This window comes from Trachurus trachurus (assembly GCF_905171665.1).
Source record: "Trachurus trachurus genome assembly, chromosome: 19".
NCBI lineage: Eukaryota > Metazoa > Chordata > Actinopteri > Carangiformes > Carangidae > Trachurus > Trachurus trachurus.
In genome coordinates this window covers 5383782-5398876 of record NC_139913.1, presented here as the reverse complement: position 1 = coordinate 5398876, position 15095 = coordinate 5383782, and the positions used below count along the sequence as shown (strand labels likewise).

The window sequence follows — 15095 nt, the reverse complement described above, 5'->3', positions numbered from 1 at the left end:
CTGCCAGTGCAGACATAATGTAGGTCTTGCTATGCATCCCAAGGGTCGTAGCAGGATCTCTACTATGGGCCCAGAGAACATAAAACATAAACCATTGCATAACCTCTGTCGCTGAGCTCTGCCAGACCCACTCAAATGTGCTTTAAACATTGAGGCAGGCTATATACAGTTCTTTTAACAAGGATCAAGAGCCTAAAATGGAGAAAAATATAGAGGCTGTACATTCAGTCCTATTTTTAAACATATGGAACAACTTGTGGAAAATCTTTCAGACACTGTGACAGTTTGATCTGTCTACGTTAAGTGGGGGTTTTTACCTATAGCTTCTCAACAATAGAATTATCTTAATTAATCTCCTCCTGTTTTGCATTAAAACTGATCATGCATGTGTGAAAACAATTTTCCTTCTCCACTCTCCCTTGCAGCTTATCATTTCTTGTAGGCAAATTAATGCAGTAGGCTAATGATATATTGATTTTTTAAAATATATTTCTGCAGTTTGTTTTGTTTCATTTCTGCTTATGTAATAAACCAGAGTAGATAAATAGGAGGTTGATGGCGATGATGTGACCTCTATTCAGCATACACGTTACCCCTTTCCTCTCAACCTCCCCTGTGTGCAATAACCATGTATTTTCATGTACTTTTAATGCGCTACATGCAACTCCGCTCAGTTGCACCATAAATATCCTGCCCCTGGTACCTTTATACACTTTAATGCACTGTATCCCACATGAAATAACTGCAGCACCCGCTCAGTGTGAAGTACCCTCCCTCCCTCCCTTAGAGACACCTTTGACTTGATGGATCAGTCTGTCACCTAAACCAAGCTGACAAATTGAAGTTTCCGCAGTAAAACACCTCACATGTAGCTACTATAGGGCAAGAGTGTCAAACTTGCGGCCTACAGGCCACAAAAAATTAGTAGGTTGTTGAAATTACATTTTTCTCAAGAAATTTAAGGTTGGTTGGTCACAATAATGTAAGATATGTAGGCTACAAATACAGAGGATCATTAACCTACATTTAAGCCTAAATATCTTCATTTCATTGCACTAAAACAAAGGGGGAAAAATGGGAGTTCTTGTTATTTATAGGCTATTTTGCTGTTATTTTACTGTTCCGGCCCACTTGAGACAATTGCACTGTATCAGAGCCAGTCTAAATTCTCTGACTGTATCTAAAGTGAGTTTGACACCCCTGGGCTAGAGAAATCATAGAGAAATGAACGGCGCAGTGACATGCTCATGCACTACATTATTAGGAATTTTAGCGCCATCGTGCGGAGAGCAGGGGCAGGCCAGGAAACCCCGTGGTGACGTGTTTCCGTTATTAAAGACGGAAGCGGAAGTTGCCCCCATCCAACATGTCTGCCGTCGTTTAGCTTTTACTACTGGCTCCTCCGAACAAAAACAACAAGACTCGTGGAGGATGGCAGAAGCTGGGGGAGTTGACGAGCTATCGCAGCTTGAATATTTGTCGCTGGTGTCAAAGGTCTGCACCGAGCTCGACAACCATCTCGGAATAAGTGACAAGGATTTGGGTGAGTGTTTTTTTTTTTAATGGCGGAAAAGAGCGACCACGTCTCGGCTAGCTGCTAACTAGCTGTTGTTAGCCAGCAAGCTAAATTACAGTTTTTAATCTAATATCACCGTAAAGTCGCGTCTTTTCCAAACAGTTTTAAGTATTTCCTAACTGTTTTATGTAATGTTGAATTTATTTTTACTCTAGCGGTAACTTATCGTCAATAACAGCATCTCTTGTTTCGTATTGTCAAACTTTGGAGGCTAACGTGTCACTCACTGTTCACTGTTTTATTCTTCCGTATCGTAGCTGAGTTTGTCATCAGCCTCGCAGAAAAAGAACCGACCATTGATGGATTCAAAGAGCTTTTGCTTCAAAATGGAGCCGAATTCACTGTAAGTTGGAAGTAAAATGCTGCAGAAACAGTCATGAGTTGATGTGATGTGAGCTAGCAGTTAGCTACCTCGGCTAATAAACTCTGATCGCTTTGATTTGTTGTGGTGTGTTTATTTATAGGATTCACTCATCGGTAATTTGCTCAGGCTCATTCAGACTATGCGGCCACCATCCAAGGCATCAACAAGCAAAGGTAAGCTCATGTTACTGCTCGTGGTGGTCTTTCTTTTGACAGCATGCACGTCACAGAAGTAACTGCTGACATTTATTTACAGTAATAATAAAACTGATTATAAATGAATATTCATCCCATCCTCAGCCTCTGAGGCTTTGGTCAAGCCGAAGTCAGAAAAGGAGAAGCTGAAGGAGCTGTTTCCAGCACTTTGTAGAGCAAATGATCCAGCACCAAAGGTATGTAATTAATAGAAGCACATTATTCATAGATAATCTTTATTTGACCTTGTAATAATCTTTTTGGCAAATATGTGACGCTTTAGATTTAAGTGTGGACTTGAGTTTGTGAATTTTTACATTGTATCTCTGCACCTCATGTACATGTTTTGCTTTCCCATGAGAGAAGTTATTCTTGACTCTTTATTTATGTTGTTTCCTGTCTCTATACATATTTTGATGTATTTACATCGGAGCTCATGGTGGTCTGCACTTTGCTGTTTATTTGCCAAGTTACTTCTCTTCTACCATAATGCAACGTTTGCCCTTGAGTTAGTTACCAGTGTTTATTTAGCTCATGATCTCCTAATGCTGCTGTTGTTTATAGTTTAACTTAATATTTACAACATAGTATTGGCATTACATTGAAAATTGAATGGAAAGCTAAAGGAAAGGCTGTTTTCTATTTGTCTCCTTCAGAAGCTTCTAGATGAAGACGATGTGAAAGTCGCAGCTGACGCCATGAAAGAGCTGGAGATGTTTATGCCCAGTGTGAGTGGGACAGAAACAAAGAGCAGCAAGAGCAGGTAAGATGACTGAAGACACAGGTCATCATTTTATTTTCCTTTTTGAAAATAAAGTTTGGTATATTAAGCACCCTGCTATGAAGTTTATTTTGTGAATTTGACTGATTTCAGATGTTTAATTTTCCCAATTATTCTTTAAGGTCTGAGAAGAGCAGGCGCCACAGTCGAAGTCGCAGCAGAAGCCGAGACAGAGACCGACACAGAGACAGGGACAGGGATCGTGACCGGGACAGACACCGAGATAGAGACAGAGACAGAAAGCGAAGACATCGTTCTCGATCACGCTCCAGGTCCAGGTCTCGCTCCAGAGACCGCGATCGTCACAGAGAAAAAGACAAAGACAGAGACGGAGACCGCGGCAAAAGAAGAGACAAGTCGTCCCGCTGGTCCGAGCGTTCACCGAGCCCCAAAAAAGACCAAGACAGAGACCCTGACCGCTGGAAGGACAAACACGTGGACCGGCCTCCACCGGAGGAGCCGTCTGTTGGAGACATCTACAACGGCAAAGTCACCAGCATCATGCAGTTTGGATGTTTTGTTCAGCTGGAGGGTTTGAGGTCAGTACGGCGTCACCAAAGGGCTTTAAAGGGATAGTTCAACATTTTGGCAAACGTTATGAGACAGAGTTGTTTTCGAGGTAAATGCAGAGACTGCTTTCCGAAAAACTGCCCCCAACAGGAACGTGCATCAGCTATTTTGCATGAATTTACTTCGAAAACAACTCTGTCTGGTAACGTTCTGTTATTATCTCGTAGCGTGGTGAATGTGCAGGTCACAACTTGTCCACAAGAGCGTTTTGGAGTTGTTGGATTGTGTATTTGATGAGTTTGATGAGGGAAACCAAGAAATCCCATTAGCCTCCGTAGCGTAGCTCTGAGCAGCTCACGGTTCTGCTCCGCTGTTCTAAAAATAGCTTGCACCGACAATTAAAGGCAACGAACCTACTGCTAAGACTATAGGGAATATGGCAATGGGACCATTTGCCAAAATGTTGAACTATCCCTTTAATAAAAGTGAATGAGTCTTGTGTGGATTGATAAATATATTGTATGTAACAGTGTGTGGCATTGATATGTTGTTAATAGGAGCTAATGGAGCTCTGGCAATGGGCCAATTTGCCAAAATGTTGAACTATTCCTTAAACACAACTGTAAATCACAGTGAAGTCAACTGTGTTGTTGTTCTCCTCATGTAGGAAGCGATGGGAGGGTCTGGTTCACATCTCAGAGCTGCGTAGAGAAGGACGAGTGGCCAACGTGGCCGATGTCGTCAGCAAAGGCCAGAGAGTCAAAATCAAGGTTCTGTCGTTCACCGGCTCCAAGACCAGCCTCAGTATGAAGGTAAGACGACATTCACCTGTCGCTGTTTGTTCACCTATTCCGTCCACTGGATGCATGACTGACTGGCAGTTTTCTGATTCCTCATTCCTGTGTTTGACCAGGATGTGGACCAGGAGACGGGAGAAGACCTGAACCCCAACCGGAGGAGGAACGTGGGTCCGGACGGAGGGGAGGAGATCACCATGAGGAACCCCGACCGGCCCAGCAACCTGAACCTGGGCCACGCCCCCGAGCTGGAGCAGGACGACACGCTGGAGCGCAAGAGGCTCACCAAGATCTCCGACCCAGAGAAGTGGGAGATCAAACAGGTGAGCTCATGTAGTGTGGAGGATTACTTTAATCTTCACAGTTTATTTTATCCTCGGGCCAAAACTCACCCTGACTTGTCTCCTCACAGATGATCGCTGCCAACGTGCTGTCCAAAGAAGAGTTCCCTGACTTTGACGACGAGACGGGAATCCTTCCTAAAGTTGATGATGAGGAGGGTAAGAGATTCATTCATCCTCCACTAAACACAACCAGTTAAATATCAGTTAATTAATGGGAAACACACTTCTTAAAACTCACTTTTATTGTCTGGCCTTCTTAAACTGATTCTTTTTAGTTTTTTATTCTGTATTCCTGTATTTTCATGTTATCAGGGTATCCGCAGGGTCTTGAAAAGTATTAAAAGGTGATAAATCAATTTTGGGAAAATTAAGACCCTTAAAAAGTATTAAAAAGTCTTTTCAGGACTGTATAAAGTCTTAAATTTTGAAGGTATTTTTTGTCTGAAGTAGCTGTCCAAGAGTTTGAGTCCTAAAAAACATTGTAAAGGTGTGTGAATTTATTCATTTTATTAAAAGCCAAAGATGAACCGGTGCATAAAAAAGAAGATTGTTGTTTTTGTTTTTTGAGTGGAGCAATGTTTTTTTGTTTTGTTTTTTGATAAACTTTGCCTTTGATTTATTATCCCAGCCTATTTTGAGTTCTGTTGTATCATAGTGGTCTATAGTCTTTATCACAAACTAAAGCTGTTATTACGTTAAAAGTGTCACTGATGTAAATGGTTACAGCTTGAAGTGGGGGTGAGGTGTTAAAAAATATTGAGAAGGTCTTGAAAAAGTCTTTAAAAGGTTTTAAAATTAACTTCAAGATTCCTGTATATACCCTGATTATACTGTCATGAATTTTAAATTGCACTAACCATTTAATTTTTAAGCACTTTGTTTTGAAAGGTGCTCTGTAAATAAAATTGTTATTATTATTCTCATTTAGATGAAGACTTGGAAATTGAGCTGGTGGAAGAGGAGCCTCCCTTCCTGAGGGGACACACCAAACAAAGCATGGACATGAGCCCTGTCAAGATTGTCAAGGTACATTACACCTCAACATATACACCATTATATACTGTAAATACCGGTAAATCATTTATGGGCAATCCAATTGTGTTAAATTTAGTTTAGTCAGTGTTCCTTCTATAATATGGAGGAAATGGGAATGGAAAAAACATTATTTATGGATGCTGCACCAACACGCATGAACATAAAAACCATGTATAATCCCATTTAAAACACACACTCACAGTGTCTCCTGTGTTTCTACCTCCTCTGTCCGTAGAATCCAGATGGCTCTCTGTCCCAGGCGGCCATGATGCAGAGCGCTCTGGCCAAAGAGAGACGAGAGCTGAAGCAGGCCGCACGTGAGGCAGAGATGGACTCCATCCCCATGGGGCTGAATAAACACTGGGTCGACCCTCTGCCAGACGGTAAGAAACCCATTAGCTGTGCAAATGAAGTCATGTATAAGTCACAGATGTTGATGCTAAAGCGTGATTCATCAGATCAGTTTATAGCCCTAAAAAACATCTGCTGGCTCGAAACAAACATATTTAATATCTCATATCGGCCTCCAGAGTTTGTTTAAAGTATTTTTTTTTAGTTTTATCTTTCCTTTTGGCACTTGAGCTTTATATATTGGGAGTCGATGTTGAAACGCAGTCTGTGTGTGAGGCCTCCTTCACATAAACCACAGCCAAGTCTCAGTCAGGCATGATACTTCCTCCATGACAGGAGAGTAGACAGTGCCCCTCAGGGCTGCCAGCACTAGAGATGCTTATCTGGCTTCCTGCAGTCCTCGATCTGGTCGGATGGAGTCATTTCCCATGGTTCATTGTGTGTCTGTATGCCCTCTATAGCCCCAAGGTGGTCAAACTGTTTCCAAGAGTGGGCATTGTCCTGCCACAACAATGCAGATCTGTGGCGGTGAGATTTTCTTTCTTTTTTAGCTTTTTTGTTCATTACCACGTTGGTTCTCCTCTGCAGTTGACGGCAGACAGATTGCAGCCAATATGAGAGGCATTGGCATGATGCCCAACGACATCCCAGAGTGGAAGAAACACGCCTTTGGGGGCAACAAGGCCTCTTACGGAAAGAAGACCCAGCTCTCCATCCTGGAGCAGAGGGAGAGCCTGCCCATCTACAAGCTGAAGGAGCAGCTCATTCAGGTCCGTCACGGTTCACAAACTCAAACAGACATTTACTCAGATGCTTCACACGGGACTTTTTAACTGATTCTGATTAGGCTGCGCTGTAAATGTGATTATCCTCTAACACGCAGATGTTGATGCTTAAGTACATTCAAGCATCTAATGAAAACAGCTGCCAGATGTAAATGACCAGATTTTTAGCTCCAGTCCTCGTCTTTGTGGAGCGTGTTTTCCTCTGCTGCTGATGAAATGTGATGTCAGACAGCCCCTGCAGCAGCACGGCTCGGTTTTGTTTCTCATGTACACTAGGGCTGAAACGATTCATCAAGTTACTCGATTAACTCGATTACAAAAATAGCTCGAGACAAAAACTCTGCCTCGAAGCCTCGTTATATGACGCGCAGGGATATTGTTCCACACAGACCGTTGTTAAGGAAACATACCACTAGCACGTGAGAAACTCACCGCGATGGCGGAGAGTCGGGATGTCCGTGAACGGCAGAGAGATCATCTAAAGTTTGGGATCATTATACTCAAAAAGGAAGAGAAAAAGGTGCAGTTTGTCTACTGCAGCGGCGCCGGCACCCAACCCGCTCCAATCCGCAGGTGTTGAAGCCTGTACCTGATTCTCGGCTGTAAATAAATAAATAAAGAAGCCCGTGGTCCGACCTGACCCAATTTTTTATCAGAATTTAAACAATAGAAAACATCATTTGTTTTTTATGCCAAGTCTTGACTTATAATTGTATTATTTACATTTATTTTTTATACATTTTATATTCTTAACCTTTTTGGCTTGATATTTTATATTCTTTGGTCTCAGGTAATTTTCAGAAGGGGCAAATGTGCAATCCTTATCTGTAATGTTGTATGTTTAAATTTACAGTAAGTTAACTGTTGGCACTTGCAATAAATGGGCTTTTTGGAGCCAATAAAAAAAGCCAAATGCTTGATCATTCAAAGCCACATAATTTTTGTTGTTTTGGTTGTTTAAAAACGCAAAAAAAAAATCTGATTAATCGATCGATAAAGTGCTCGATTAATCGATTACAAAAAGAATCGATAGCTGCAGCCCTAATGTACACAAACGCAAAACTCAAAATGCCTGCTTGTAACTTTCGTGTCTTATCGATCTTATTGTCACAGGCTGTTCACGACAACCAGATCCTGATTGTGATTGGAGAGACGGGCTCCGGTAAGACCACGCAGATCACTCAGTACCTGGCCGAGGCGGGCTACACCACCCGGGGGAAGATCGGCTGTACGCAGCCGCGTCGTGTCGCCGCCATGTCGGTGGCCAAGAGAGTCTCAGAGGAGTACGGATGCTGTCTGGGACAGGAGGTCAGTGATCCACCTGCCTGATATCTGGTTGCATCACATCTTGTTTTTTGTTTTTTTTCCCCCTCAATATGTGCTGTTGAATCAGAGCTACGTGGTGTTTTAAAGGGATACTTCACCCATCTACTCACCGTCATACCAAAGAAGGGTTTGGAGAACTTTCTGAGTCATCAAAACACTCAGAACACAGTTCCAGGGGGGGTCTGGCTGGAAACTGATTTTCATATAATGGCGGCTTATAGAGTTCACTTTTGAATCGTCCAAAACACAGACTATGAAACATCCAGATACCTCCATACTGCTCGTCTGTACTGACCCAAGTGTCCTGAAGCCGCCACATGGAAAAGTTGTTTGGAAAAAAATAATTTGATCTCTGTTCTTAGCCTTGTTGTTATAGCAGTAGCTCCCAGTGGCTGCAGGAGATTTGCTGTGAGATGTTCTTCCGTCTTTATTGAATTGAATTGAATTGAATTCCTTTTATTGTCATTTATACCAAGGTACAAACAAAATTTAAAATGCAAACCTCCATGTGGTTTAAAAACATCAATGAAGATAAAAAAGACATACACACAATCAACAACAATAAGACAGTACATCATACATCAACGGTTTACAACGACCAACAAACATCTCGTAGCAAATCTCGCGCATGCACACAAACATCAACAGAGCCACTGGGAGCTACTGCTACAACAAGGCTAAAAACAGAGATCAAAATTATTTTTTTCTGAACAGCTTTTTCATGTTGCGGCTTCAGGACACTTGGGTCAATACAGACGAGCAGTATGGAGGTATCTGGATGTTTCTTAGTGTGTGTTTTGGACGATTCAAAAGTGAACTCTATCCGCCGCCATTATATGAAAATCCTTTGCCAGCCGGACCCCCCCTGGACCTCCTAAAGCGTTTTGATAACTCTCTAAACCCTTCCATGGCATGACGGCGAGTAGAAAATTGGTGATTTATCGATTTTAGGTGAAGTAACCCTTTAAGAATCTCCTTAGGCATCTATTCCCAAATACATCTGTGTTAAATCGCGTTGTTGTTTTCGTTGTTCTAGGTGGGTTACACCATCCGATTTGAGGACTGCACGAGCCCCGAGACGGTCATCAAGTACATGACGGACGGTATGCTGCTGAGAGAGTGTCTGATCGACTCTGAGCTGGGACAGTACGCCATCATCATGTTGGACGAAGCCCACGAGAGGACGATCCACACTGATGTCCTCTTCGGTCTGCTCAAGAAGGTGAGAGAGACGAGCGCAGATTCACACATTCATCTTCTGTAGAGAGGAAAAGTTTAAGAAGATATTAACTATGGTTGTTGTTGTTTTTCAGACTGTACAGAAACGTACCGACATGAAGCTCATTGTCACGTCGGCCACGCTGGACGCCGTCAAGTTCTCTCAGTATTTCTACGAAGCTCCCATCTTCACCATCCCCGGCAGAACGTATCCAGTGGAGGTTCTCTACACCAAAGAGCCTGAGACGGACTACCTGGATGCCAGCCTCATCACCGTCATGCAGATCCATTTAACAGAACCTCCAGGTGTGACTTTTATTATAAAAATCTAAATCTAGATTCTCCGTCAGACTCTTGCATCAGTCCATGACGACAACGTTCTGTGTCTCTTTCGTCTCTGTGCAGGCGACATCCTGGTGTTTCTGACGGGTCAGGAGGAAATCGACACGGCCTGTGAGATCCTGTACGAGAGGATGAAGTCTCTGGGGCCCGATGTCCCTGAACTCATCATTCTGCCGGTTTATTCTGCCCTGCCCAGTGAGATGCAGACCAGGATCTTTGACCCTGCACCTCCAGGCAGCAGAAAGGTGCTTACACCCAGTTCAACTCTTGTAAACACATAGGAAATGTAAAAAATTCATGGGTGTTGCCTTCAGGGACAGTTTTTCATCAAGCAGTCTCTGCATTTAACTCTAAAACAACTCTGTCTGGTAACGTTGTGTTATTATCTCAGAGCGTGGTGAATGTGCAGGTCACAACTTGTCCACCAGAGCGTTTTGGAGTTGTTGGATTGTGTATTTTGATGAGTTTGATGAGGGAAACCAAGAAACCCCATGAGCCTCCGTAGCGTAGCTCTGAGCAGCTCGCGGCTCTGCTCCGCCGTTCTAAAAATAGCTTGCACCGACAATTAAAGGTAACGAACCTATGCTATGACTATAGGGATTATGGCAATGGAGCAATTTGCCAAAATGTTGAACTACCCCTTTAAATATTCACTTTATAGTGTTTTGCTGTCGGTGCATTTCATCCCAATCAAGCTTCAGCTCAGCTTTTTTGTATTAGATTTAATTTTTGAGGATAAGAAGCATCTAATTTCTTACAAAAGTCACAAACTATGAAACATACAATGATAGGCAATGATTTTGGTGGCTTGAGATAATCTAACTGTATATTTTTGTTTGGCTTTAGATCTAATGTAAAATGACCTTTGTTCCCTCTTTTTTATTTCCTTCAGGTGGTCATTGCCACAAACATCGCAGAGACGTCTCTAACAATCGATGGTATCTACTATGTGGTGGACCCCGGCTTTGTCAAACAGAAAGTTTACAACTCTAAGACCGGTATCGACCAACTTGTGGTCACTCCCATCTCACAGGTACAACAACACCCACAATACAATACCTGTTTTCTTTCTGGCATCGTAAAACTAGGATCTGAACCAATGACGGCAATTCACTGACTTCTGTTTCTGTTTCTTCTGTCCAACGTCAGGCTCAGGCCAAGCAGAGGGCAGGTCGAGCCGGCAGAACGGGCCCGGGGAAGTGTTACAGGCTCTACACGGAGAGAGCCTACAGAGACGAGATGTTGACCACCAACGTGCCTGAGATCCAGAGAACTAACCTGGCCAGCACCGTGCTGTCTCTGAAGGTACAGCGTCACAGAGCAGCAGCTCATTATCCCACACACAGAACCTCGTTGTCTGCTGTGAATGTAGATTAGATTTTATAGGAAAAAAAGGGGACAATTATGTATTCAGAGGCCACAGAGGAGCTTCTATCACCACTCAGACAGGAACTGTAAAAAAAAATACAGCACATATCTCCTTCTGTCCTATAATTGACCCTGTGATTCTGCACGAGACACCGAGTGCATTTAAATGAAGTCACAGGTCAGACTTTATGTTCCTGCTACAGAGCTACTTTATTACTAAATTAAAGCATCGTAATTAAGTTTCACCAAACCAATTATTTGTCAGACTAATCATAGTTTTAAGATTATGGCCGGCCGTGATGACTTAATTTGGCCATAAGAAGTAATTGGTTCATCGACGAAGTGCATGCGTGAGTGGTTAAAGGAAAAATAAAAATAGAAAGTTTATGCAGTTGAAAAATGCAGAGAAGAGTTTCAACCCATTAACACAGCATCGTTATCTCCTCTCTGACTGTGTGTTTGTGTTGCCTCCATCAGGCCATGGGCATCAACGACCTGCTGTCCTTCGACTTCATGGACGCTCCTCCCATGGAGACTCTGATCACGGCCATGGAGCAGCTCTACACTCTGGGAGCTCTGGACGACGAAGGCCTGCTCACACGGCTGGGTCGAAGGGTGAGGGACACTTTCACTTCGGAGCAAATACCAGCTGGATAAATCTATACAAGATCCAATTTATCCAATTTGAATGAATCAATCATTGCTTTATCTCCTCTACCCCAACTTTCACTTGTCTCTTCTTCCCTGTGTGATACATGTTCCTGTGTATTTGTGTTCTAGATGGCTGAGTTCCCTCTGGAGCCCATGCTGTGTAAGATGTTGATCATGTCCGTCCATCTGGGCTGCAGTGAGGAGATGCTCACCATCGTCTCCATGTTGTCTGTGCAGAACGTCTTCTACAGGCCGAAGGTACGTTCACTGCAGTATATATGACATATTATTGGGCAGCTTCCTAAACTAATTTAAGACCAGATTAGAAATGCTTTACATTCACTCCTTGTCACTGGAGAGACTACAAACAGTGACGTTTGTATTAAATAACACTGGATATAGAGTTTTTAGCGTTTATTTCTTCATTATTTTCTCTACATGTATACAGAATTATTCTTGTAACTTTGATTTGATTTTGATTTGCTCCTAGAAACATCTTGTCTGAAGTTGATTCACAAACAGCCAAACATATATTTATGGAAACTGCTCCTAACACACCTTGTTTGTGTCTTAATGAATCGTTAAGTTTAAATTATGGTCTCTGAAGTTGTGCAGGTTTTACACACTCTCAGACACAGAGCAGACTGTTCAATGTGCTTTTACTGCTGTTAACACAGTAATTATACGAACCATTTTATTGGTCCTTTGGAGACAATTTGTCCAACAACATTTAATCTCAGTTTTTTCCACTGGAAACATCAGATCATACAATGTGTTGATTGTTCAAAACCGTCGCTCATTCATTTTGGTTTTGACCCTTTTTTTATTTTATTTTAAATAGGACAAGCAGGCTTTGGCTGACCAGAAGAAGGCCAAGTTCCACCAACCTGAGGGCGATCACCTGACCCTGCTGGCCGTCTACAACTCCTGGAAGAACAACAAGTTCTCCAACCCCTGGTGTTACGAGAACTTCATCCAGGCCCGCTCCCTGCGCCGAGCCCAGGACATCCGCAAGCAGATGCTGGGTATCATGGACAGGTACGATGGACGTCACAATGACAAGAAAATGTGTCATTTCATCCAGATCTTGTAGGTTTCTCATGAACATCCTCTTCTCTTTAGACACAAACTCGACGTGGTGTCTTGTGGAAAAGCCACAGTGCGCGTCCAGAAGGCCATCTGCAGTGGTTTCTTCAGGAACGCAGCCAAAAAGGATCCTCAAGAAGGCTACAGGACCCTGATAGACCAGCAAGTCGTCTACATTCACCCCTCCAGCGCTCTGTTCAACCGACAGCCTGAATGGTACGACAGCACCTCCGTTAACAAATAATAAGCTTTATATCAGTGGTTCCCAACCTTTTTTGGCATGTGACCCCATTTTGACATCACAAATTTCTGGCGACCCCAATCAAAATGCGCCAGCTCAGATATTTTTACATTTTATTTGAACTCGATTTATATTCAAGAAAGTGAAAGTATAGAATACAAGTTTTTTTTAAGATTGGGTGTGGTGTGTTTAATCATAATTTAAAAAGAATAGTAATTGGTTAAAAAAAAAAAAAAAAAAAAATATATATATATATATATATATATATACGGTGGCACAGTGGTTAGCACTGTTGCCTCACAGCAAGAAGGTCCTGGGTTCAAATCCCCGGCCGCCCAGGTACTTTCTGTGTGGAGTTTGCATGTTCTCCCCGTGTCTGCGTGGGTTTCCTCCGGGTGCTCCGGTTTCTCCCACCACTAAAAACATGTCGGCTAGGTTAATCCTCCAGTCAGCGCCCCTGACCAAAGGCACTGGCTCATAATCTGGAGTTGGTCCCCGGGTGCTGCGCCGCGGCTGCCCACTGCTCCTCAGGGATGGGTTAAATGCAGAGAAAGAATTTCACTGTACTAGCTGTATATGTGACAAATAAAGTACCTTTACCTTACCTTTACCTTTACCTATATATATATATATATATATATAGAGGAAAAAAAGGGATGTAGCTCACTCGTAGCCTCAGATGCAAGAATATTTCATTCATTTATTTATTTGAGCTTGAATAAATATTTTTGTATCTGAGGCTACGAGTATGCCACATCCCTTTTTTTCCTCTGTTCATTTTTCGTTTGTGAGCACCTCATCAATACAGGTGTGCGCTATCCTCCTATTCAAAGACCTAAAAATCTATATATCAGTAATTTTTATCAATTACTAGAGATTTCAGGCGACCCCATTTGAATTCCAGGCGACCCTACGTAGGGTCCCGACCCCAAGGTTGAAAAACACTGCTTTATATAATAAGACACAGTGAAAATAGTCCTCTAACTTCCGTCCTTTTCCTCTCCACAGGGTCGTCTACCACGAGCTGGTGCTGACCACCAAGGAGTACATGCGCGAGGTGACCACCATCGACCCTCGCTGGCTGGTGGAGTTTTCTCCGGCCTTCTTCAAGGTGTCCGACCCCACGCGCCTCAGCAAGCAGAAGAAACAGCAGCGGCTCGAGCCTCTGTACAACCGCTACGAGGAGCCCAACGCCTGGAGAATCTCCCGCGCCTTCAGACGGCGTTGATGCTAAAGATCTGTGTATCGTCCTTTTTTTCCAAGCAGCACTGGGCGTGTGATCGTGACAAATCAACCTCAAGCGGTGTATTCACTCCATCTATTACAGGTGCACACTTTGTACATTTCCCCCCAGTAGTTCCTAAATTAACCGTCTGCCTGGGTTTGGCGGGAATTTTAGTGTCTTAATTTTAGAAAACATGGAGATATGTACTTTTTTTTATAGCTCAAAGCCAGAGGGAAAAGGAAAAACTCATAAGGTTAATCTTCTGTGAGGAGATGCTGCAAAACAATTGGACTGTTGATTGATACTTTCCGCTGCACATTGTAATGGCATGTAACACTGAAATCGGGACCTGAATCGATCTTAACGGTCCCTGTATGCTTCACTACTTTGGGATCAGACCATAAAGATGGAACTTTTATGTTTGATAGATTTTGTACTATAACTGGGACAACGTTCACCCGCTTGTCTGTGTATCCGAGACTGTTCTTTGCTATACGTACTGGTGAAGCCGTGAAAACGTCCACAATAAAATACATTTTTATCAAAGTGTTGAATTTTGGTGTGATCTTTTCTGCATGTGGGAGTAGAGATATTTTACTGACTTATTTGCTTTAAAATAAAAGTAATGTGGAAATTATTTAAGTAACAGAAATTATAATAAATCTATACCTTGAATGTGGAACTAATTGGTCGGAACTTTATCTAGATTGAACATCAATACTGGCTATATCAGACAAAAAAGCACCATGATATGCCACAATTTCATGTAGAAAGCAATTCGTGTTTTACTTATTTTGTTTAAAAAATGTCAACACATTAGAATAAAAATAGACCAACTTGATTCGGTGAAATCAAATCCAAATCTGCAACATCATACCACTTATTTGCCCTTGGATTTTGC

At 42.5% G+C, this 15095-nt stretch overlaps 1 protein-coding gene across 2 annotated transcripts; it reads left to right on the top strand.

The window, feature by feature from the left end:
- Positions 1-1356: 1356 nt before the first annotated feature.
- On the top strand, positions 1357-14709 carry LOC311002954 (ATP-dependent RNA helicase DHX8). 2 transcript variants are annotated; one of them, XM_083994572.1, is made up of 23 exons: positions 1357-1543; positions 1834-1919; positions 2041-2113; positions 2240-2331; positions 2794-2897; positions 3038-3454; positions 4093-4237; positions 4339-4545; positions 4635-4722; positions 5495-5592; positions 5837-5984; positions 6541-6722; positions 7851-8045; positions 9100-9285; positions 9377-9587; positions 9687-9868; positions 10516-10656; positions 10773-10928; positions 11469-11606; positions 11772-11900; positions 12484-12680; positions 12765-12944; positions 13978-14709. In XM_083994572.1, the coding sequence occupies exons 1-23, from the start codon at positions 1432-1434 to the stop codon at positions 14195-14197; spliced, it is 3687 nt and encodes a 1228-aa protein (XP_083850698.1). In that variant the 5' UTR covers positions 1357-1431; the 3' UTR covers positions 14198-14709. The 2 variants fall into 2 exon arrangements, with proteins under 2 accessions (XP_083850698.1, XP_083850697.1); XM_083994571.1 differs by having other exon boundaries at positions 2791-2897.
- The last annotated feature ends 386 nt before the right edge of the window (positions 14710-15095 follow it).